This window comes from Carcharhinus amblyrhynchos, unplaced genomic scaffold (assembly GCF_965287045.1).
Source record: "Carcharhinus amblyrhynchos unplaced genomic scaffold, sCarAmb.v2.hapA scaffold_56, whole genome shotgun sequence".
In the NCBI taxonomy this organism is placed as follows: domain Eukaryota; kingdom Metazoa; phylum Chordata; class Chondrichthyes; order Carcharhiniformes; family Carcharhinidae; genus Carcharhinus; species Carcharhinus amblyrhynchos.
The window spans coordinates 130,587-157,165 of record NW_027649797.1 but is presented as its reverse complement, the minus strand read 5'-3'; the positions used below and the strand labels follow the sequence as shown (position 1 = coordinate 157,165).

The 26,579-nt window shown below is 43.7% G+C and overlaps 1 protein-coding gene across 3 annotated transcripts in view; it reads right to left on the bottom strand.

Annotated features, from left to right (window-relative positions):
* Positions 1-26,579, bottom strand: part of LOC145337667 (MORN repeat-containing protein 1-like) — a 189,933-nt gene that overhangs the window by 115,699 nt on the left and 47,655 nt on the right. For all 3 annotated transcript variants that reach the window (XM_080182483.1, XM_080182481.1, XM_080182482.1), the window contains exon 10: positions 22,774-22,964. In XM_080182483.1, coding sequence (XP_080038609.1) covers positions 22,774-22,964 — 191 coding nt within the window. The remainder of the gene's footprint in view (positions 1-22,773; positions 22,965-26,579) is intronic.

The following is a 26,579-nucleotide window of genomic DNA, read 5'->3' as shown; positions in this document are numbered from 1 at the left end:
CCCTGTGTGTGTGTGGGTTTCCTCCAGGTGCTCTGGTTTCCTCTCACAGTCCAAAGATGTATGGGTTAGGTTGATTAGCCAAGCTAAATTGTCCCTTAGTATCAGGGGGACTAGCTAGGGTAAATGCATAGGGGATAGGGCCTGGGTGGGATTGTGGTCGATGCAGAATTGATGGGCCAAATAGCTTCCTTCCTCGCTGTAGGATTCCATGAAACATAGTCATGCTTGTGATGTGGAAAATGTGCTAACCAATCTGTGTCCAGAAAATTCCAACAAACAGACAACAACCAGTTCATCTGTTTTTGTGATATTAGTTGAGGACAAATATTGACCAAGATACTGGGAATAACTTCCCATTTCGTCTTCAAAACAGTGGCAGGGGTGAGGCCACACCAGGAGTGCTTTATACAGTTTTGGTCTCCTTACTTGAGAAAGAATGTACAGGCACTGGAGGGGATGCTCTGGAGATTCATTTGGTTGATCCTGGAGTTGACAGGATTGGCTTATGAGGAGAGACTAAGTAGACTAGGACTATACTCGTTGGAATTTAGAAGAATGAAGATGGATCTTATAGCAACATATAAAATTATGAAGGGAATAGATAAGATGAAACAGCAAGGTTTTTTTTCACTGGCAGGTGAAACTAGAACTAGCTAGGAGGCATAGCCTCAAAATAAGGGGGAGCAGATTTAGGACTGAGTTGAGGAGAATTTCTTCACCCAAAGAGTTGTGAATCTATGGAATTCCTTGCCCAATGAAACAGTTGAGGCTACTTGGTTGAATGTTTTTAGGCAAAGGTAGATTTTTGAACAGTAAAGGAATTAAGTGTTATGGTGAGCAGCCGGGTAAGTGGAGTTTACGAGCTTAAGTGGGTGGCACAGTGGCACAGATGGGCGGTATGATGGCTCAGTGGTTAGCATTGCTGCCTCACAGAACTAGGAACTCGGCTCAGGTCACTGTCTGTGCAGAGTCTGCACATTCTCCCCATGCTGGGTGCATTGGCCATGCCTCCCGCAGTATATGCAAACAGGCACCGAAGTGTGGCAACGAGGGGATTTTCATAATAACTTCATTGCTGTATTAATGTAAGCCTACTTATGACATTAATAAATAAACTTTAAAAAACCGAGTCCACGAAAAGATCAGCCATGATCTTATTGAATGACGGAGCAGGCTCAAGGGGCCAGATGGCCCACTCCTGCTCCTAGTTCATATGTTCTTTGACATCCCTCCCAAGAGGGCAGAAAGTATCTCAGTCTAACATCGCAATCTGAAAAGCAGCAGCACCTCTGGACAGTGCAGGGCTCCTTCAGTACTCCCCTGTCGTGTCCTGGGTTATTGTATTCAAATCATGGAGTGGGACTTGAACCAGAACTCAAGAGGTGGGAATGCTATCAACTGAGCCACAGCCGATTTTAGGGTTACATTCACACTTTTGTGAAGCTGTTACCAACTTCTGGTAGTTTTCTAAAAATAAAGTCTTGGAAGAGGGAAGCAAGCACAGAAAGTTGGAGTTAGTGGAAGGAGGACATGTAAAACTGGAGAGACAAGTAGAGAACTGCAGGTGGAAAAAGAGCAGAAAAAAGTAGGAAATGGAGTAGAAAAATTCTATGGTTGTTATCATGGAATAAGCATCAAACATGTACCATGCAGGTGCTGTGTTAATAAGGCATGCCTATTGAAAAATCTGATTTTAGCTTACAATTCTGGGTGTTCATAATCATGATTTAAAAGTTCCTATAGACACTAAAACTGGTACCTGAAGATTTTGCACTAAAGCCCTGATTAGGTGCAAGTGTTGTGAGATGGTACAAATAGCCTGCACACACACACAGCGTAAAAAGTCTGACAACACCAGGTTTTAATCCAACCGATTTATTTGATAGTAAACGCACAAGCTTTCGGGGTTAGTCCCTTCGTCAGGTGAATGGAGAGTTCTGGCCTCAGACAGAGCATATAAAGCACAGACTGTTTAGAGATTACTGATTAGAATGCGAATCCTTACACCTAACCTGCTGTTCAAGACCTGAAGTGGTTGACAATGTGACTGGAAGGAGCACTGATCACAGGTTAAAGAGATGTGTATTGTCTCCAGGCAGTACAGTAAGTGAGGTTTTGCAAACCCAGGCAAGTCACGGGGGTTACAGATAGTGCGACATGAACCCAAGATCCCTGTTGAGACCGTCCTCATGTGTGCGGAACTTGGCTATCAGTCTCTGTTCAGCGACTCTGCGCTGTCGTGTGTCGTGAAGGCCGCCTTGGAGAATGCTTACCCGAAGGTCAGAGGCTGAATGCCCATGACCACTGAAGTGTTCGCCAACAGGTAGGGAACAGTCTTGCCTGGTGATTGTCGAGCGATGTTCATTCATCCGTTGTCGTAGCGTCTGCATGGTCTCCCCAATGTACCATGCTTCGGGACATCCTTTCTTGCAACGTATCAGGTAGACAATGTTGGCCGAGTTGCAAGAGTATTTACCATGTACCTGGTGGATGGAATTCTCACGTGTGATGATGGTATCCATGTCGATGATCCGGCATGTTTTGCAGAGATTGCTGTGGCAGGGTTGTGTGGTATTGTGGTCACTGTTCTCCTGAAGGCTGGGTAGTTTGCTGCGAACAATGGTCTGTTTGAGGTTGTGTGGTTGTCTGAAGGCAAGAAGTGGGGGTGTGGGGATAGCCCTGGCGAGATGTTCGTCTTCATCAATGATATGTTGAAGACTCCAGAGAAGATGCCGTAGCTTCTCCGCTCCGGGGAAGTACTGGACGACGAAGGGTACTCTGTCCACTGTGTCCCGTGTTTGCCTTCTGAGGAGATCGGTGCGGTTTTTCGCTGTGGCGCATCGGAACTGCCACACACAGCCACATCACTGGAGTCGTGGAATTTGTTGGCTTGAACACAACAGGATGTCTCAGAAGATTCCAGGACAGGGAGTGGGGGCACAACTTCTCGGTCACAGCTCTGAGGGACCCGGTGGAGGTTCAGAAGAGGAGGATGTCTCTCAAGGGAGTGCAGTGAAGGTTTACCCAGCTGATTCCAGGAATGGCGGACTGATGTATGAGAAGAGATTGACTAAGTTAGGATTGTTTTCGTGGAGTTCAGAGCAATGAGGGGGGATCTCATAGAGACTTATAACATACCAATAGGAGTAGACAGGGTAGATGCAGGGAGAATGATCCCAATGGTGGGTGCATCCAGAACCAGGGGTCACAGTCTGAGGATTTGGGGTAGACCATTTAGGACGGAGGTGAGGAGACATTTCTTCACCCAAAGAGCCTGCAGAATTCATTACTATAGGAAGCAGTTGATGCCAAAACATTGAATGTATTCAAGAGGAGGCTGTATATAGCACTTGGGGTGAATGGGATCAAAGAATATGGGAAAAAGCAAGATTAGGCTATTGATTGGATGATCAGCCATGATTGTGATGAATGGTGGAGCAGCCTAGAAGGGCCAAATGGCCTCTTCCTGCTCCTATCTTCTATGTTTCTATGTCCTATACCAGCAGGGAGGCTGCAGGCCATTGATGTCTCATTTCCTCCCATTCTCCTTTCTCCTGGTGATTCCTGTGTCTGATCAATAATAAGTGAACAGTAAGATCTGACCAATCCTCACAATTCTCAGCTATGACTTACTTACCCCTATTCACCTGACTGCTAGGAGAGGGTGTTAATGGAAGTGTTAGCTAGCAAAATATACCATGCAGCTTTGTTAATGAACACTAACAGGCAATTTAATTATCAATCAAAGCATTCATCATCCTCATGGGCATTTCAACTCCTGTGCAAAGATGCTGTTTTGCACTAAGGATGGGTTAAAATGACACTGCTGTTTAAACCAGAGAATCATAGAATTCATACAGTGCACAAACAGGCCATTTGGCCCATTGAATCTGCACCTACTCTCTGACAGAGCATCTTACCCCACTAATCTCCGTAACACATCTTGGGAGACTAAGGAGCAATTTAGCATGACCAATCTACCTAACCTGCACATCTTTGGACTGTGGGAGGAAACCAGAACATCCAGAGAAAACCCAGGCAAACATGGAGAGAATCTGCAAATTTCACACAGACAGTGACCCAAGGTTGGAATTGAATCTCGGTCCCGAGCACTGTGAGGCAGCAGTTCTAACCACTGTGCCACCATGCTGCCCTATATATTTTACCCTTCCTCCGCTAAAGGCACTAATTTCTATTGCGATACAGTACTGTGAGCATTGGTAGCACTTGGATCCACGTGACCTATCTTCAAGAATGAGCCTAGGTGATGAGTGTCAATGGGCTAGTTGACAATGGAGGGCATCACAGTTAAAGCCTGATCCTGTTATCCAGCAAGAATCACTGAATAGCGATCCAAAGCAGCAAGTACTGCATTACAGCTTGTTCTCCACTCAAGATGAGGAAAGCTGAAGCCAATAATAATAGCTGGCATCAGTTAACCTGGCACAGATTGAAGACTAAATCTGGGACTTTCCTGGTTTGTGCGGCTAAGTTCCACATGGGGCAACATTTTCCAATTGAGTGAAAGGAGAGGTAAGCAATTTGAATAAATTTTACATAAATAGTTAAAAGTAAGTTCTATTGGTGGAAGGCACGATGTCTGGCAAAACAAATTGTGTAGGAAGTGCCCACATTTTGTGGAAAATAAATTGGATTTAAATGTAAGCACCTCTAAACTGTGAATTGTTAATTATGTCATTATTTTCCCACACCATCTGGCTTGTTCAGAGTCATCAGTTCCCAAAGATGTGATCTTTAGCACCAGTGGCATCTCCGTCAAATCTATTTACATAAAAGCCTGCTCATCTTTAGTGCAAGTATTTAGACTTGTTCTGATTTCCAAGTCCTAGCCAAATTAAATAGTACTGTGTAACCAGTTCACTCAAAGGCTGTGGAACAAGCCTTTGGGAATTGCCCAGAATTGTGTTCATACTCAACTTGGTGACAGTACAATTGCGGAGTAAAAATGTTAATTGCGCAGTTTGCAGAAGAAGACTCAAATTAAAATAAACTGTAAGACATCATGCTCCCGCTAATTGTCTGTCAAATGTACATGCAGAGATTCTCTTCGCGATTGTTTGCTTTCTCTGCATTAGAGCTGTCTTCCTCCTCACATTTCAGCCCTACTTTGTTGTTCACATGGCCTGTACTCACTACCCTGCCAGAGCTGTCGGCTGCCTGAACCTAATCTCAAGAACAAGATGATTTTCTTTACTCCCCTGTTGCTGAGGTTAACTGTAGCTCCTCAATGACCAGCCCAGCTGAGTTCCAATATGTAGGCATAAAATGGACACTGAACCTGCAGGTTTTCTGTTTGCTATATTATTGGAAAGTACATTTAGCAACAGAGTCTTTGGAAGAAGCTCAATAGCTATTCTGCAAGGATTGTGTTTTCAGTAGGCAACCAAAGAATAACACTTCCGCTGTGCACTGTTTGAAAATTAAGTCACTAATGCTGGAATCCAAGTTTTAAGTTTGTTTATTAGTGTCACAAGGTTATATTCACACTGCAAAGAAGTTACTGTGAAAATCTCCTAGTTACCACACTCTGGCACCTGTTCGGGTACACTGAGGCAGAACTTAGCATGGCCAATGCACCTAATGTCTTTCAGACTGTAGGAAGAAACTGGAGCACCCGGAGGAAACCCACGCAGATATGGGTAGAATATGCAGACTCTGCGCAGACAGTGACCCAAGCCAGGAATCAAACCCAGGTCTCTAGCGCTGTGAGGCAGCAGTGCTACCACCGTGCTACCATCTGCCTAAGTTGCCCCAAATGAACTTTTTCTGTTTTATGTGAATTGGGTTTTGTTTACTTTAGGATGTGGAACTCATGATCATGAGTAGCTGCTGCAAATAGCTAGATACATTTCGGGGAAGTTGGATAAACACATAAGAGAGAAAGGAGTAGAAGTGTGGTGTGTGGACCAAATGGCCTGTGTCAGTGTTGCACATTCTATGTGATTCTGTGGCCTGAACTTTTCAGATGGCCTGATCTGGCTTCCTACCATCTGAAAAGTTGATGGGGAACATACCCCTCCAATTGCTCTGCAGCCAGTTCATGCTCAAATTAGCATTAAGTAGCTGCAGATGGGACATCTGTCCCACACTTGAAGGAAGTCCCACCCTGGAAATTGATAAGGGAATGGACAGAAGAGGAATTGAAAGAGGATGGCTGAGATCAGGTTTGGCCAGCCAAAGCTAAGGTAAGTTCAAGGAGTCCCAGGCTAGGGATGGAAGGGAAGGCCCAGGAGAGGGGGTGATTGGGATCTCAGGAGAGATGCCAGAGGAGATGGAGATCTGGAGGCCACCAGTTCTTCAGAAGGGAGCTTCTGATGGAGGCACCAGACTAAAGATTGAGGCAGGGTGGGAAACAGTCTTCAATGGGGTGTGGACTTCCCACCCAAAGCCTTATTCACCTCAGGGTAAAGTCTGGTTAGACTGCTTGGTTAGAGTAGGTAGGCACCCACAGGGAATCCCATTCCTTCAATTTCAGGCCTCCCTCCTGCAGTCTAAAAACCCACTGATGGGGGAGCGTGAAAATCTAACCTACATTATGAGAGAATGCACAGTTTACATGAAGAAAGCGAATATCAGCGTATCCAAGGATGTTCGAAACTCTTTCCAACATCCTTACAAAATAATTATTTTGTAAATTGAGTTTGTATCTTTATATACCCTGTCTGTGAACAGAACTCCCGCTTACCTGATGAAGGGGCAACGCTCTGAAAGTTAGTGGCTTTTGCTACCAAATAAACCTGTTGGACTTTAACCTGGTGTTGTGAGACTTCTTACTGAATCTACTTCTCAGCCAACATTTAACTCCTTTCTGTGTGGAAAATGTTTTTCAGTGGGAGGGAACTGGTTTGTTGTGCTATCAAGTCCAATGTTTAAGTATTCCCATCTCCTGGTTTGGTCCTCAGTGAGGACAACTCAGTCCTCCGTCCTCTACTGAATTAGCTGTTCTCACTCAGGACAGGGGTCTCAAATGTATGAACTGAACCCCAGAGCTTCTAGGTAATGAGGTGAAGTCAAGGGTAGCTGCTGATCTTGGTCTAACAATCCTGCCAGAAAGTGCAACCATGTGGATAACAATGAGGAGAAGGGTGGCCGCTTGATCCCACGCTCGGAGAGAACGTGGCATCAGAGCTGGGAGTACAGCATCAATGGGTTGTGAAAGGTGCTGGCGAATTTCACTGTTCAGAGGGTTAGTTTGTTGCTGAGAGTCTTGGAGGTGAGGAACACGTTATGTCTTTGAAAGATAATGCAGCTATTTTGATCTTTCAGTTTCCTTCCATGCCAGATTCTTGTTATTTAAACGTTATACATTTATATAAATACAGGAGGAATCATTTAGTTGCAGAGTTATAATTAAAGATAAGGTTACATTTCAACCAACAAAGATGTCAAAAGACTTTGTAATAAATGTTATACATCAAAATATCAAATCTTTAGGGTGCCCCTTTGATGTTGATTAGAACAGAAGTTGTCTCTGGCAGCACATTGCTCAGGCGTGGCTATTTATGAATGAGCTCTCTGAAGCTCACTTTGCCCGAGGGCCAGTCCATGGATATCACTGGGAACGGCTGGAGAAAGGCTGACTTTGTCTTTCATCTCCTTGCCTGCTCTCTGCTGGCTTGCAGGATCAATCTGCGAATGTTCGTGATGTCAGTGTACTGAGGCACGAGATTTTCTCTTTTGGGAAAGGGTTGCATGTAAGATTGCTTCCTTCGCCATGAACCCCGCAACCCCTACAAGCTGCATAAATCTGTTGTGGCAAAAACTTACCATGAATTTCTATCAGTCCGATTTATTTATTTATGGAAAGGCGAATTAACTTAGTCAAATGAGATCTCACCGATAAGAGAACGCGTGACTTAGAGAGATTGCTGAGCACAGGATAATCTAATGCCAGATAATGAGTAGTAGATAGAGGAAGTGCATTTTTTGTGTGATATAACATCAGTATACCAGAAACAAAGGTCAGAAAAATTAAAACAGGCATTTTATGGCTTTATGAATGATGTTCAAAAGCAGTTTTTGTACAGTAATGCAATGTGAACAGAAGGTTGAGAAACTCTGCCAGCATTTTTGCACATAGAGCCTGAAATTGCAGAGTATCACTGCTCTCAGTACTGGTCCCTCTGGATTTGTGGGATCAGAAGTAGGGCACCTTCTCTGCATGGGGACAGCAAGTACCACTGTTACTTGGGAATGCTTCTTTGGTACAACAACACCAGATTTAAGTCCCACCGATTTACTTGATAGTAAACTCACAAGATTTTGAGGTTTCCCTCTTCGGCAGGTGAATGAAGAGTTCTGGCCTCAGACAGAGCATATAAAGCACAGACAGTTGACAGATTACTGATTAGAATGCAAATCTTTACACCTAACCTGCTATTCAAGTCTTAAAGTGGCTATCAATGTGAGTGGAAGGAGCACTGAGCACGGGTTAAAGAGATGTGTATTGTCTCCAGACAGTACAGTAAATGAGGTTTTGCAAATCCAGGCAAGTCATGGGGGTTACAGATAGTGCAAAATGAACTCAAGATCCCTGTTGAGACCGTCCTCATGTATGCGGAACTTGGCTATCAGTCTCTGCTCAGCGACTCTGTGCTGTCGTGTGTCGTGAAGACCGCCTTGGAGAATGTTTACCCGAAGCTCAGAGGCCGAATGCCCGTGACCACTGAAGTGTTCGCCAACAGGAAGGGAACAGTCTTGCCTGTTGGCGAACACTTCAGTGGTCACGGGCATTCGGCCTCTGACCTTCAAGCAAGCATTCGCCAAGGCGGCCTTCACGACACACGACATCACAGTGTCGTTGAGCAGAGATTGATAGCCAAGTTCCGCATACATGAGGACAGTCTCAACAGGGATCTTGGGTTCATGTTGCACTATCTGTAACCCCCATGACTTGCCTGGATTTGCAAAACCTCATTTACTGTACTGTCTGGAGACAATACACATCTCTTTAACCTGTGCTCAGTGCTCCTTCCACTCACATTGTTAGCCACTTTAAGACTTGAATAGCAGGTTAGGTGTAAAGATTTGCATTCTAATCAGTAATCTGTAAACTGTCTGTGCTTTATATGCTCTGTCTGAGGCCAGAACTCTTCATTCACCTGACGAAGAGAGAAACCTCGAAAGCTTGTGAGTTTACTATCAAATAAATTGGTTGGACTTAAACCTGGTGTTGTCAGACGTCTTACTGTGTTTACCCCAGTCCAATGCCGGTATCTCCAGATCTTTGGAGAAAGCAGTGGAAACTACACTATGAAAATAGAAACATAGAAGATAGGAGCAAAAGGGACCATTTGGCCCTTCAAGCCTGCTTCACCATTCACTATGATCGTAGCTGATCATACAACTCAACAGCCTGATTTCACCTTCCCTCCGCCTCAAGATGGTGCTCCATAAGCCAGATTCACTACCTTGCCCACGGCTGGGATTCTCTTGTTTCCTGCTGCAAATGGAGATTTGGCTAAACACCAAATTCTTCAATCTTGCTGGTAACAAGGCTTGTATGCCTCGTTCCATCAAGCCTAGGGGCAGAAAGCGCAAACAAAAACATTCTAAATATTTTCCTTCTTCTCAGCCTGCTTGTCAGACCTAGACTGCATTGGCGGGCCCAAAACTCCTCTGGTAAGGTCAATATACCTCATCTCACATGGGTACATGCATCACATTCCAGAAACAGTGACTCCTGACTTCAGGATTTCCCCATTGATTCCATTATCATTTGCAAAGATCCGATTTAACCAGATCTTCATTGTTTTCACCAGTTTTCTAAAGTTCATAATCATGAAATTCTTCACCTCCCTCAGTCTAACATTTTTCCTGGATATCAACTGTGGCTCAGTGGTAACACTCTTGCCTTAACAGTTTGAAGGTTGTGGGTTCAAGTTCTGCTGTAAATCCTGTGCATGTAACCCAGGCTGATACATTAATGCAGCACTGATGGAGTGCTGCAATGTCAGGGATCTGACTTTTGGATGAAGCATTATACCAAAGACCTGTCTGCCCTCTCAGATGGGTGTAGCATCTTTCGAAAAGAAGCTGGGGAATTCAGCCAATGTTCTGGCCATCTCTGAACCAACATCAACCAAAACAATAACCGATCATTTTATTGCATTTCTGATTGTGGAACCTTGCATTTGGCAGGCTGTGTTTTCTCAAGTGTGAGTAAAATTGAACAGAGGTTCAAAAGCATGTTGGGACATCCTGAAGATGAGACAGGTGCTATTTAAATGCATTCTTACTGTCTATTTCTTCTTACAATTTTCAAACCTTTAAACCCAAACCTTGCCTCATGTTTTATGGAATTACCTCAGCTTACCTCCTTTTTAACTTTGATTGTGTCCGACACTAAGGATCTTGGTTTTTCCCGTTGGTCTCTCAATTGGAAAATAACATTCAGCATAAGTATTGCTCAGAAGTAATAACTCACTTCACACATGAATTATGGAATTCTTCTAATTACATAAACTCTGATTATGTGAGGAAGCAAGCAAGTCATTTTACACACAGTAGATAAGTGGTCAGTTATCTCCGGGTCATTCTCCATTTTTCCCTCCTGAACCTGGCCCTTCACCCCCTCACTGGGGTCAGGTTGCCAGGCCCCAGCGAGATCCCTGACTTGATACGACTCCTCGCCAGAGCTGGAACTCCTGACAGCTCTGACTTTCTCCTGAAAGAGAGGCAGAAGTCTCACCTTAAAGAAATGAGTGCTGCTCCCAGCATTAGGTTGCTGCAGGGCAGCCATCGGCATCATGGACAGCCTGCTCCCCCACACCCCTGACTTGTTGTCTGGGGAGGGAGGTTTTCATGGGGGCAGTGAGGTCATAAAATCCAGCCCATCTCTTTTTGGCAGTGGGGAGGAAGGGAGAAATGTTGGCCAATACACTGTGAAAATCCCAGAGTTTTTGACCAATGCCTCTGACAACATGGATGTTGTCATTACCACACTGGGGTGTCAGCCTCGATTATATGCTCGAGTCCTGGGAGTGAAACTTGAACAACCTTCAGCAGAGTGCTCTCAACTGAGCCAAGAAGCAGGTTATTTGCATTAAAGATATAATGCTGCATAAATTTGCTGTCATTGTGACAGGAATTGCTTGCAGCTTCTCTGACTGTTTTGGCTCCTGGAATGGAGACATCGCCCTTTTAAGGGCTCCATTATTTTAAACCGCATAAAATATTTATAAAACAGCCTCATGCTATAGTCCTAAGTACAGGTTTGTGCCAGTAAAATGATCAATAAAGTATTTTCTGGCAGACTGTTGACACAGTCAGCATCTCCTGTCTCCTTGTGAGGGTACCAGCAGCTGCAGTCTGCAAGCTGCTAAGGCTGTCTGGAGACGGATGTGCCCTCAGTCCTCTTGCTGAAGCCCTTATCAGACCTAATTCTGTTTAAACTCCCTTCATCAGCACAGCAGCACTCATCAAGAGCTATCTGAAATTCCCCACATGTAATTCACTGGAGACGAGCATCCAGATAAATTCGGACCAGATTCAAAGGTTCCAAAATGTCTTCATCCCCGGAAGAGGAGTTTTGAAACTAACAAGCTCAGCAGTTGAGGAAGAAGCTCCACAGAGCTGCTGAGGTACTGATACAGGCTATCATTAATTCCCTGCCTTCTTCCCTCCAGGAATGCTGCCACTGGGAAAGGGTCTAATTCTTTTCTTTCTCTGGAGCGGTCTCACAGAGCACGATTAGCCCTCTGCTATTTGTTCTGTGTGACCATTCTTCACTGAACCTTGACAGTGAGCACTTATCCAGTTATTCAATGGTGGAAAGCATTGTAGCTGAGTCCATTGATCCATCTCACTAAGAGCAGTTAATTTAGTGCAGACTGGGGAACACATCAGGCATCTTCTGTTCCATGGGGCTTAGCCTACACTGGCAGTAGCTTTGAGAGAAGAGGGAATGAAACAAAGGCTTGCATTTGTACAGTGCCTTTCACAACCTCAGTGTGTCCCAAGGCCCTTTACAGTCAATAAAATACTTTTAAAGCGTCACGACTGTTGTAGGAACACAACCAACAATTTATATACAAGGCTCCCTCTAACAGCAATGTGACAAAGGCCAGATAATCTGTGCTTTAGCAATGTCATTTGAGAGGTAAATATAGGCCAGGAGACTGGGAAGAATTTTCCTGCTTTTTTTTGAATAATGCCATGGATCTTTCCCATCCAGGATAGTGCCTCAGTTAAATTCTCACCCGAAAGAGGGTATCTCCAACAGTGCAGCACTTTCTCAGTCCTGCACTAGGGAGTTAGATTTCACACTCAAAGTCTTGGAAGTGGGACTTGTCATCTTCTGATTCACAGACAACAGTGTCACCGTCGAAAGGCTGAAAACACAGCACCCATTAGCAGGTCACCCATCATTAGGGAGTGCCAGTTGGCACATGCTAAGGATGTGGGACAACTTAAAATAAAATGAAGAGGAAACAGTCATGGAGAAATGAACCTGCAGCAACAATATAAATCGCAAAGTAATTCTCAAAGGTTTTCTTAGTCACTGAGGCATTTGCAAACTAACAAGCATTCCAACTAGTGAAAGAGTAACTAGAATACAAAGGATTAGAACGCTGAAAAATAAATTCTATGTGGGACTGGCTGACACAATTTTTTTTCAACCAGTGAACAATGTTTTATATTGCAAGCTCTTCCAGGATAAGTCACAATAGTGTGATTTTCTTTTTTTTTAAGTGCAGCTGCTTTCTGCAGACCCATAAAGGAACACTCTGTCTACATGCTTGCTGAGTCTCAGGGAGATGGCTCTCTCATCCAAATGCATTATTCACTTATGCTTCCACTTCTATTTCTGGTGCACTTCAGCATGGTTAATACATCAAGTGCTGTTCCATAAGTGCACAAATCAATACAGGAGGAACACTAGGGCTGCAATATGTAACTGTCCTATCTGTTTTGTCTAGTCGAGTTACTGGATTGTTTTTTATAGCTGCTTAAGGTTGCCCACTTATTCAGTTCAAATCTAAAATGATGCAAAAGGTTCTTCAAAAAATTATTTTAAACCTTCGCTGCCCCATAGACTTTGGATGACTAAAAATGGAATTTGTCTTGTGAAAATCAATGAGCTACATTTTAAGAGCATGCTTCAGGTTAATATTTTGGTGTCTTAGACCAAGTGCAGTGAACCTGCTTGAATCTTTGCTGTTTTCTGGCACTGTATTTTGTCAACACCTTTTGCTTTTCATTATATTTCGATTTAATTTTTATTGGAGGGAAGGTACGAGGATGGTGTGAATATTTGTGCTTATCAAGGTACAGGATCTCAGCACTGGGGGTGGAAGAACTCCCTTTGCCTATATAAAGTATTGCCAGACCAGCTACCAACAATGTGTCTCCATCTTCCCCACCCCCTGCAAGCTCAGGATGGCAACTCTACTGCACTAAGGTGACACTTCCAGTTCCTGCACTAGCTGCCCTCCATTTCAATTTTAATTTGAGCTATATTAAAAATGGTTTGTCTGCACACTCAATCAAAACTGGGCTGAGAGAATCAAAGCTGGGCTGAAAGTGCCCAAGCTGAGCTCATTTAGGAGTCAGATGATTGTAGAGACACTGATGGGTTTGGTTTGAATCAGGTTCTGATGGTGAAGACACTCTGCTTCCCCACCTTATCCTCCAGCACCTATGTAAGGCGTAACATTCCAACAGAATTCCCAAACACTAATGTAGGACAGTGAAATAAAACATACTCCAAGCAGTAGCTATTTAAACCAGCAAATGAAACTCAGTGGTTGGGGAGAGAGCAATATTATTACTGTGTTATCAGCTTTAAATGAATAACTGCAAGTACTCAAAATGGTGTCATATTTACTCATGCAATGAGGAGTAATGTGCCCCATCATCGAATCTGAAATGTTTTCTGTCCATTCCTCATCCTTTTAAGACAGCTGATGATCTGAGTAGTGTTGATGGCATAGTGTTAATTATTCATCAACTGTCTCGAACTTTATATTAATCTGCAACATAAATCTATAATATAGACTTTGAATTCCTCCCTGCTTAGTCATGCACTTCTTCACTGCCCCTTAGACTAGCTGAGGTGCTAAGTCCCTGCTCACAACTGGCGATAACAGAAAGCTGGCACGTGAGGGGAACAGGGGCAATCACACAGCCTGCACTGCCGCTCAAATTGGAGTCCCAACCCACCCCATCCTTTATTAAACATTCTTGTCTCCTGCATTCCTGAAGATTCTGATTCATGCTGGGGCACAGTTCCATGGATACCACTTCATCAAGTGTCCATTCTTCAGGTAAAGGGGAATAGATTAAGAACTGCACATGGATCTTGTTGCTCTGGACTGCTTAATGCAAATGAGATATTGTCCTTTCCTACATCAACATTAGGGTACTCTACCACTTGCTTGTCACCAGCAGAGCCTATGCACTCTTCACATGAGATGCAACTAGATTTCATATCACCAGTTCTGATAGAGGAAAGGCCACTTTGACCAGCCTGGCCCATCCAGAGGATATGTATGACAATTTTATCATGGATTTTGTTCTGAGCACAGCCTGTTGATCGCATTTTTGATAAACAACCAAGTCCTTTCAGAGAGGAAAAAAGTGACCAATCATGGCTTTTAATGTCTCTGTAATTTTCAATCCTGCTGAAGATTGACCAACGAGTAACTTGAAATTCCTGACAGCCTTTCTTCTGTGAGCAATTGGGAGAAGGAGTCAGTGAAATAACTATGATTGATCAAAACGATTCAAGATTGGCTCAATTCAAATTCCATGAAAGACATAGAATCAGAATGAAAAATTCCTATGGGACAGAGTGAGGCAGCTTAAATTCTGCTGTCATTAAAGCAACTCAAAACCTAAACCAAGCAGAACTCTGGTTCTGGTCCAGTATGATTAAAATGGCTCAACTCAGAGTTTCTGGTCATTTGAGCTTACTGATTGACAGCTTAAGTCAACCTGTTTCTATCCAGGTGGGCCTGCCCTCTGTTAACTTGTGGGTTATCAGCAATGTCAAGCTGGTCTGATCTTCCTCTATCAGGCCTGTTGAAAGCTGCCAATATCTGTGAAGGACTTTGGATTTCTGTTAATACTAATTAACTTGAGAGGCATAGGTGAAACAGCAAGGTCACAATACAGGACACTGCCAAGGATGAAAAGACTAGGAAAAAAAACAAGGAAGCAGTACTCAGGTAATGCTAAACTGAGTGTTTTAAAGCATATAGACTATGGGGTCGGGGAGGATGAAAGGAGTTGGAAAGTTTCAATAACTGGGAGATACCAGGAGAGAATGTATTTGGATAAGAGATGACACAATGATTCTTAGATAGAAAATCGATCCTTGATTTCACAAATAGTATGGATGCAGGGAGTGGGAGAACCCTAATCTGAGAGAGATCATCCTATGCATCTCCACATCTGTAGAATATAAAATCTGAATGCATAATTTTACCTGTAATTTTACCCTGTATTTCAACTCAGGCAAATTATTTGTGAAATAATTATGAAAGCATCATTTGAGAATTTACAAAATTAACCATAAAGGTTAGGAGAGATCCAAGTTGCACGTCTGTATTATGATAGCCATGATGTGGAGATGCCAGCATTGGATTGGGGTAGACACAGTAAGAAGTATCACAACACCAGGTTAAAATCATAGAATCATGGTATAGAGTCATAGAATCCCTACAACTTGCACCTGATGAAGGAGCAGTGCTCCGAAAGCTCATGATCCAAATAAATCTGTTGGACTTTAATGATGAGTTGGCTGATTACAGCTAAGATAGTAGTGATATTAGTGATATTAATGGCACTGTACTGGGGAAAAGAAAAGTATGGCAAGTTCCAAATACTGATTTCCATCCAGTGCGTGTGTGTGGGTGTGAAAGTGCGTTTGTGTGTATGAAGCTACTGGATAGTGCATGTGAATGTGAGTGTGACAGCATGTAAAAGCAAGTGTGAGTGTGAGCGTGTGTGTATGCATGAAGCCATTGGATAGTGGATGTGAGAATGAGAATGTGAAAGCGAGTGTGTGTGTGTGTGTGTGTGTGTGTGTGTGTGTATGTAAGAAAACACCAGGCAAGTACATCATGGATGCACCCCCACCATTCCAATGATCCAACAGGCTGACAAGATATTGTCCAGGTGCACACACAAAAATTGCAACTGAGCTAATGTCCTTAGCAAGAAAATGTAGGGATGCGAGTGTGAAGGGCAGAGGAATGGTAAATTGTGCTGATTCTTAGGTCGTGAAGTCCACAGAGAATATGTCAAATACAGAAACTCCCTGACTTGCACAAAAAGCCGACCACTCCTTTTCACAGCTGGTTCTAAAGGGGAGCTACAGAAACCACAAGGGGGGCTAAAGAAGCCACAATGAGATCCCCTATTTGCATCTCATGAATTAGAAATGTAAAACATGGGGAAACTGAGAATGCCTTTAAAACAAATGAGAGTGAATGAAAAAGATCCAGTCAACACCAAGAATTTAGAGGATTAACTTTGTATTGACTGAGGAGAGTATTCACCATCAGTAATGCAACTCACATGCTCAGCACTTCTGCCACTGATACTTCGGCTGCAATATATGCCACGTATAAGACACGCTGCAGCAACTTGCCAAGCTTATTTTAACAGCACCTCCAACAAAACCTCCACAACCAAGAAGAACAAGAACAATAAGATTGTTCATTTCTGAAGGTCTGCTCAAGTCAAATCAATAATATGGATATATAATTACTGCTGGATCAGTATTCTGGAGTTCCCTATCTGATACCATTGCAGGAGTGCCATCAGCTGTGGCTCCAAGAAGGTGGCCCACCACCACCTTCTTGGGGCAATGAGGCACAGGCAATGAAGGCGCAGTTTTTCCTGTGTCACTCACATCCTGAAAATGTTCTTTTTAAAGCTAGCACACCCACTGACACAGTTATTTAATAGGGCAACTAATCTGTAGGTATCTCTGACACTTTTTCTAGGTTGACAATAACTGTTTTGTGCACAGATGCAACTGGAGCAACCGATGTGAACTATCCTGTCCTGTCTGCTCTGGTCTCTGCCAATTTGTGTTAAAGCCACAAATGCTGGCTCTAAGTGAGTGTTGATTATCCTGCCAAATAGATTGCAAAACTAGCAGACACAGCAATCAGGAAGGAGGATCAGAGATAAAAGTAAATGGTTGACATAGATTTTTTTCTCTCTCTGAAGGAACTAGGTTAATTTGTCCTTCAGAACATTGGACCTGAATGGAGCTGAGGGAGAGAGGGTGACAGGTCCCCCTTTCTCTGACCTTCCCCAATGACTGCCAGGGCTAAGAAGATTTATAAACAGAAGGTTGTACCTTCTTGGATATGGGATTACACGAGGTGTTAGGGGTTGTTAGTGAATTAATTTCAAGCTGCCTTAACCCTTCCTCTATAGATATACATCTGCAGCATAAACTGCTACCAGGTTTGATTCCTGGTATGTGCTGAGGTGGCTGATCTCAGCTGGGATCAGCAGTAGGGACATTACAATTGGCTTCATTAATAATGGGCAAAGGAGGGGGGAAACTTCTTCAGGATTCCTGCTCCTAATTACAGCCAGTAGAGGCTTTAAAACTGTTGTCCAGGAGGGAATTTGAAGAGGTCAGTAAGGTCATCGAGTTATTGCCTGTTAAGGAATGGATTCACTACGCATTGCAAGCACCAAGAATTCTGTATTCATTTACCTGAAGAAAGAAACCTGAATTTATATAACACCATTCACAATCTCTGATGTTAAGCACTGATTTTTGAAGTGTAGTCACTGTTGTGATGCAGGAAACTTCCTAGGACATTGTTTCCTTGCTGTGTACTACTCTATACCCTCAGCAATAATGATATTGTTTTCTTTGTGTAGTTGATATTGTCCTTAGGATGCAACAGCATGGAATGAGGTTGAGAGTTTGGAGCAGGAATGTGTCAATATTAGGAAATGGGGTTGCCTCCCTACAAACAGGGAAACATTGAAAATTGTACATTTGCCACTGTTAAATGCTGCATATGTGTAAGTGCAAGGCCAGGATGTGGGAAGATAACTGGGATTGTGCACTGCTTTCTACAGTCAAAGAGCCTGCTAACCCCTTTAATATAGTAAAACATTCAACGGAGCCTCACAGGAACATTATCAGTTAAAATGAACACTGAACCTAACAGATATTAGGCCAGTTGGTAAAACACTTGGTCAAAGAGATAGGTTTTAAGGAGCACCTTAGAGAAGTGCCAGGATTTTCCAGTCCCTGCAGTTGGCTGGGTCTTTCAGTCCTGTGAAACTCCCTGGGAATTAAATGGATCACCACATTTCCTGCAGGAAAATCCACCATGGCCAGGCCAGAAAGTCCCGTTGTAGAAGATTTAGGGGTTTAGGGAGGTAATTCCAGAGTTTAAAATTTAATTGCATTTATATAATGTCTTTCACAATTTCAGAATGAGTCAAAGTACTTGTGAAATGTAATCACTGTTGTAGTGTGGGGTCGAGACAGCTGAAGGTATGGCTACTGATGCTGGAGTGATGTAAATTGAGAATGCACAAAAGGCCAGATTTGAAGAAGTGCAGAAATCTCATGGTTGTGGGCTGGAGAACGTTCCAGAAATAGGCAAAGTAATACAAATGAACTGAAAGTGCCAAGGCCCCAGCAAAGCAACACACTGAAGTAACGTGTGATCCTCACTATTATTGTACATTCTGTGATGTCTCTCACTGTCCTCACCATGTTCTTGTCTGGCTTCTCTTGATACCCGATTCCTTTAATGCAGTTGAATAAGAGTCCTAAAGGTGCCAGAAGGTCAAAAAAGTCCACCTCAAGGCCACAAGTGGTCCCTCCATGCTCTCTTTATAAATCTCTTTGTAACTTCTGATAAAGGTCAAGAACTGTAACAATTTGACATCAAAAATGACACAATCTCACGCCAAAGCACAGAGCTGGTGCTGATAAACTGTCACATCCCTCCCAAACCTCCGACATCACCTTCTTTCCCTGTCTTGCTTCTTTATCACCTTGGACAAAAAGTAGTCTCTGTCACTTTCTCTGCTTTGGAGTGCAGCAGCCTGTCCTGTGTCTCCACTGCCCTCTGCCTTCTTTAGCTCTTATTACAATCTTCATTGTGCCTTCGACATGGGGTGGACAAACTGTGGGTGGAATGTAAGGCTACACTTTAGTTCGCTGCGCTCATTTGTCACTGAGATGGTCTTGATTTGCAGCTTCATCCACGTGCATGGCAAAAGTATTGAAACCAGGGCACGACACAATGTTGTGTGAGAAAATAAATTGCACTTGTACACGTGCAATTGCACCATACTCACTGAGAGAAAATGGAACAAGATGTGTTCACTAATCTTTCAGAATTTAATCACACTTTGGATTTGCTTGTTTTGAGGGTTGATGTGGTGATAAAAAAAAGAATCCAACCTTCAACGGGGCTAATTACCAATTATTTTTCTCACTCACCCCTGTGATGCTAAACATCTCCACGTACTGGCATATGCTGGAACATGTTTAGTGCCACGTTTCACATTCAGTTTCCTATTAAAAATCCTCTAAGTTCTAACAATAGAGGACTGTGCCTGTTGTGGGGTAGCCCTGAGGGAGTAGAGGTAGGGTGGATTCAGGTAAATCATTACAACACCAATGCAGCAGCTCAAATGGTAACTGTTAATTAGCCAGCTCACAAGGGCTTTGTCAAACTAACCGATCCTGATTTGGAGAAAACAGTGTGAAAATGTTCAGCACAACCTTTTCAGGATTAAAATTTACAAAGGAAACATCCCTGTTTTACAACGGGGGCTAACTACACTTCAAAACTCCTTCACTTTCTCAAAAGTGCTTTGAGACATCCTGTAGACATGAGGATGGTTTAGATATGCAAGTTCTTTCTATTTTCTATATGGCACTGGTGCAAGAGGAAAGGCGTTCTGCACTTCGACAAAATTAAAATAACTCTACGAGGCTCAGTTCTATTTGCTATGGCTGAGAATCTGGGTATGCTTATACCTCTGACATATGAAGGAGACAGCCTAGATCTATATGATGTCAGAAATTGGTAGAAATGAACTTTGGGGAAACACAGATAAACACACAGGGAAACACAGATAAACACACACACACACGCACAAAGCAAAATACTTCAGATGCTGGAAATCTAACATAAAAACAGGAGAAGCTGGAAATACTCAGCAGGTCTGATAGCATCTGTGGAGGCAAACAGAACTCAATAACTTTTCATCAGAATTTCTCTGGAAATTCCAGATATGCACAGCTCTCAGAGTTGCACAGGCACAATATCCCTCACCCCTCCCAACACCTAAAGGCTCATAGATCATGAAATACAGAAACGCAGGGACAGCTGTCGGCCTTTCAGCTCCTCAAACCTGTTTTGCAGCTCATCTTCGTTTACCTGGTGATCATGAAGTAGGAGTCCTCCTGTTCTGCAAATTCCTAGCCATTAAATCTAAAACAGCAACAGCAACTTTTCATTTCTGTATTTAGCCTCAAATAAACATGGATAAGATGCTGCCATTATATCAACCTAGCCAATCCTAATAGGTGGAGATGCTTGAGACAAGGTATGAGTATGGGTAATAGGGCACTGGGCCTTATCCACATTTACAGGCGCAATTAATGATAGATCATCTTGAAATATGGATGTCACATTTTCCTATTGAAATGCAGGATCACTTAGCTCATTGGAATCTTTGAAAGCCAAATATTCAACAATCACCACTGCACCATCTGGAATTAACCTTAATTGTCCCTTGAAACCACCAGGTATCAGTTTTAAATAACTGTGTGAGGGGAAGAGAAGCAATTAAAGGCATGTACATAGGGGTCAAGTGGGGCTTCAGAGGACACCATAGGCTGGACATTCAATCCAGTTAAGGTTCATTGTGGGCATTATGATGGACAGTGGCTAGCGCTGCTGCTTCACAACACTTAGGTTTGAGTCTGGCCCTGGGTCACTGTCTTTTGGAATCTGCACTTTCTCCTGTGTCTGCGTGGGTTTCCTTTGGGTGCTCGGGATTCCCCCCACACTCCAAAGGTATGGGGGTTAGGTGGATTGGCTGTGCTAAATTGCCCCCTAGTATCCAAAGATGTGTAGGTTAGGTGGATTAGCCATGGTGAATGTGCAGGGTATTGGGGTAGGATGGGGTTTGGGCCTCGGTTAGATGCTCTTTTGGAGAGTCGGTGCAGACTCAATGGGCCAAGTGGCCTCATCCTGCCCTGTAGAGATTCTGTGGTTCAATTTCAAAGAATGGTTAAAAGGTTGGGTTCAGGGTTGTGAAGTCTTGCGATTACCCATCAGACATCTCTGTGGGCATTGAAGATTTTAGTTTGTATCTGGGCAGGCTTCTTTTAAACAGATGTTAATAATGTGCGAGCATTACCCGATGATGTTAACCATTTCATGTCTGAGCAATTCTATTGCATTCTAGGCTTCAAAACTGCAAAGCAGAAGGGGAAGGTGTGAAGAGCCATATTGACTGGTTAAGAACAATTTAATTTAAAAACTGTCTTTAATATATCCCCAGGTGCCTCATAAGAGCATTGTCAGACACAATGAGAAGGATTTTCCTTCAGGTTTTCAGAATCCTGCCATCAGGATCAAGTGGGTATCAGAAGCACATACTGTTGGAAACAGCCACTCACTGTGATTTTCCCCAGAGCACTCGGTTAATGACCACAGGGCCAGCTCACCATCCAATTCAGAACACTGGGTGGGGTTTCGAAGCTGCAAAGCTAATTGAAGGCCTTTCAGCTCGAAAGCAGCAACGGTACGTGACAAAATAGACATTTCAAAATGGGAGATACGGCCGCGATTTTCTGACCATTCACGCCGGTGACATTTTCCGGTCCTGCTGACAGGGTTTCCAACGGGAAACGCTGCTGACAAAAATGGGACCTGCTGGCCAATGGCAGGCTGCCTTCTGCAGTGGCGAAACCTGCAGTGGGTCGCTCTGTAAATCCCACCCAGGGAGCTGGCATGCCAGCCGGCAGTACTACAGTTAATGTCTGCCCATCTCCATGCCTCATCCCTGCAAGGTTTAAAAATCAAGCCCAAAACTGGGATGTTAGGACAGCTAACCCAATAATTGGTCAAAGAGGTAGGTTTTAAGGACGTCTAAAAAAAAACAAAGGGAAGTGGAGAGGCAGAGTTTTAGGGAAGGAACTCCGGAATTAGGGCCTAGTTGCTGAATGTACAGATAGTTATATGTTCAAGATTAAGGTTGGGAGAGGAAAGACCTATCTGAGAGTGAGAGGAAGACAATTAGACAGCAATACTTGTAAGCATTTGACTGTCTTGTCTGACTTGTTTATTCATAGTCTGACTAACACACTGAAAACGCCTACAGCTCCTGATAACTTAATGCTGCTCTTTTTGAAATGTACAGATTGGAAAGATGTAAGCTTTGATTCCCAATGGTGCTAAGCTTCAGTCAGGATGAGTATGTGACATTACATTGGCCTCGATGAGCGGGTTCATCCCTGCTCCTGAGTGCTATTAAAGAAACTCTGCCATGAACCCGGAGCAAGACAGCAGCTGGCTTGACTCTGATGGTGAATAGCTGCCAACATTCTCTAGGTTCATACATGAACAATGTGCCATTTGGGGAAAGTAATGGGCAGTCCCTCACAAAGTCCAGAATGGACCCTGGGCAGAGACCCCAAATATTCATATGATTTTATCAACTCCTAACATGCAATGTGCCACATATGTTTTCACTCATATCACGCAATGTGCCACGTGTTTCAGCTCTTACCACGTAAGGAAACATGCATGGTTCCAGTCATTGCAAGTAGGTCCGGTTTAGCTTCAGTCACATCACTGTCTTTGATGCTCAACGAACCGGTTGTGGTGATTCCAGACCTATTGAATTCAGCGCTGCTACGCTTCACCTTGTTAGGTTCAAGCACATATTCCATCAGGGGATAGCGGAAGGCATCAAAACCACTGTGTGAACAGAAATTAAGAGTTTGAAATTTTAGTCATGTCCGGTAAGGGGAAAACCCTCCCTTTATGAAACTCCATCCACACTAAGAGGGCAGCTAGCCTGAAATTAGGGCCTGAAATACAGAGAAAGGTAAGGGAAAAAACAGCAGTCATTTGTCTGTTATTCGGTCACATAGGAACAGCCTTTTCATTGAGATTAAGCAGTTCCTTGACCATACTTGAGGATAAATTGAGCCAGTGGTGAAACTCCCTCTCTTATTATCTACGCACCATAAGCAAGTTCATCATAGGAATGTAGGGATGGTACACGTTCCTATATTTGCAGAAGAAATTCTACATCCTTACGGCTAGCTTGGATCATTCCCAAAAATGGGCATCAGGATTGTGATGTGGGATTTACCCAAACCCAGTGACTGAAATGCAAGTGACCCTCTCTCTGCTAACCTTCTGCTAACTCTTGTTAACTTTTTGCTGCCTGCTGTTTAGATTAGTGCAGCCAGCACTAATCATTGGCTGGATTCATCAGCATGGGGCCCAAAATCATAACTTCTTAGCACTTCTCAAGGCTAGCCTGCGCCTCTTGGGATGGTGTATTGTGGTTGGAGTAAGTGCTGACAGTCATGTAAAAAGAGATTCTGACTGAGGAAACAATAAAGAATGAGACAACACGGGGGAAACAAGGTTTTTAGACACTGCACTGGAGGTCTTAGTGGTGGAGGTGAAAGGTAGGAGAGATAATATCCTGTATTTTGAGTGACTCCTGGTGTCCTGCAGATTCAAGTGGGAGCAGAATTCATGGAGGTCAATGCCAGGAGTCTCTGCCCAAGAATCTACAGGCAGTGCCACAAAATGTTCAATGCTCTCACACGAGCAGTGGTCAGTGAATGTGTTGCCAAATGCCATATTCTCATTTATGCACAAATAGCCTCAGACAATGCTCAATTCATCACAACTTTACTCACATACCAACAATTGCTATCCATCAGAACTCATGTCTGGTATATGCTTCACCTCACCTTCATACACTTAGACTGCTGGAAGCCTCACATCCACATTTGCCAAGTTATGCACATTGTCAGCTATTCAACCATGATAGCCATGACAGCCAAACAGAATTCATAGCACACACAGACACACTTCTTTCTGTCTCTTGCAGGACAAGGTAGCACACAACCAGAGCAACCACAGCTAACTCAGAGGGCAACTGTCACATTTGTGTATTCTAACCCCACAGAGGAGATGGTCGTGGCCATTATTGGTTTGCTAATTGAAGATCATGGTAACCTCATATTTAATTGTCCTCATCATATTCCACCAACTCCTCATCCAATATTCTCTTCTGATTTGCAAATATGCAAATACTATTTTGCTCCCTCCTCATGCTACAACTTTACTGTTTAGCCTTTCTCCTTTCAGATAACCAAGAAATGCAACCTGGCCAGACAGTGGAGGAACAGTGAGCAGGCGATGATAGTAAAAATATACCATCACACAACGATACATGGAAAGCTACCAATTCAAATACTGATATGTGCATCATTTAGAATAGGGTGCGATCTATAACTGGTGAGACACCTGGCTGAAGTGGTCTCCAACCAGACCAGAGAAATGGATAGTGGAAACATGAACTTGCCAGAGGGCATAGCCACACACAAATTCTGTTACAGAGGACTCAGAAGAAAGAACAACAGGGTATGTTACAGAAGGGGATTCAAAAGTATGCAGAATGAAATGTTTGGTTTATTGGCAGATTTGCCAGAAACACAATGCGGTACTAACTTCATAGAAGCATATAATCATAGAATCCCTACAGTACAGAAAGAGGTCATTTGAGCCATCAAACTTGCACCGACAACAATCCCACCCAATCTCTATCCCTGTAACCCCGCATATTTACACTGCCAATCCCCCTGATACTAAGGGGCAATTTTAGCATGGCCAATCCAGCTAACCCTTTGGGCTATGGGAGGAAATTGGAGCACCCGGAGAAAACCCACGCAGACACCGGGGAGAACATGCAGATTCCAAGTAGGCAGTCACCCAAGGCTGGAATTCAATCTGGGTCCACGGCACTGTGAGGTAGCAGTGCTAACCACTTTGCACTATGCTGCCCTTTTGGCATGGGGCTTTGTGCAGAGCTTACAGGTGGCAGCCAACTCCATTAGCACGCCTGTGGACCTGATTGTAGTGTAGCTTCTAAGGGTAGATATCTAAGCTTCTTATTACTGCGTAAGCAGCTTTCACCAGAGGCCTGAGTGCTGCCGTGCAAGCTCAGACCAAAATCAGCTGAGTCAACTTGCTGCTGGGCAAGCTCAGATGGCAGCCATCATCTCTGTAGATATCAGTTTTCAAAGGGGCTTGCACTGTGTCACAGCAGTCCAGTAATCTGTCCTTCCACAGGTCACTGGGATTGCTGAGGTGCCATCCTATGGTAGTGCTCCATGACAAATGAATTGCAATCCTCTCCCACGATGATAGTATTCTTTGTCCCATCGTGGGACTCCACCAATACTTCACTATTGCTGTGTCAGCTAGCCAGGCCAGACTGCTGCTGCCCAAGCCAAGGTAGTGCAGTCTGAAGCCTTGCTTCTAGGCCTAGAACTGCTCAAGCTGTATTCCAGTATCCCCAACTGGATTTCAACAGCCTCTCACCAGCTATAATGAGGTTGCACTTTGTCAGAGCACTAGGGAAGGTAAAGCCACATGGAGGACAGGCACTAATGGAATGCGCAAGGGTTCATGTTTCACTGCAATATGTCAATACTATAATTTATAAATGTCATTTGGAATGTTTATTTTGTGGTGATTTTTATTCCAGCATTGAGGCCAAGATGATGATGTGATGAACGGTGATAAAGGGAAGGGAAGTTGTTGTGCAGTTGATAAATGGAGAATTGTGGTTACGGTTATTGGTTTCTCACTAAAAGTAGTTCTTCACATACATTCCAAAAAGAAAAGAGCTGTCTAGTATGCTTCCACCTTTCCACTTTCTCCTTTGCCTCCTTCTCTGTCCTGTAGCAGCTTGACCTGTTCTGTGTGACCTCTGCTCATCCTTTCAGTGATAATGTATTCAAAAGGAAAGGCATACCAGTGCACCCATATCCAGCAGCAACTGCTTGTGCAGAAGCCTTGGAGTCAGCAAGAAGTCTTTCAGCACCTGTCATATCATTCCCTATGGACACTTGCAACATAAATCAACTCTGGAGAGCACCAAACATTCATATCATAACAACTGCCAAAAGAAATCAAGTGGCAACTAACCTGAAAGTAGTTAATGATCTATTTAAATAGTGCTGGCGGTGGCATGGGGGTGGGGAGTGGAGGGGGGAGTGGAGGGGAGAGTGGAGGGGGGAGTGGAGGGGGGGCGGGGAGGTGGAGGAAAGAGTGCACGGTGAGGGTGGTGGGGGTACGAGAGTATGGTAAGGGTGGACAGGGTGTCCTTCTTACTGTTTAATGCATGTTCAGCTGTGTGAAATTAAGAAAGGGCATTGACTGGAGCATTTGCTCCAAAGAGACATCACTGTCGTTCAAGCATGTGGAGGCAGTGGCATAGTAACCAAATGGCCCAGAGGCAAGCTGTGAGGACAAGGTTTCAAGTCCCACCACGGTGGAATT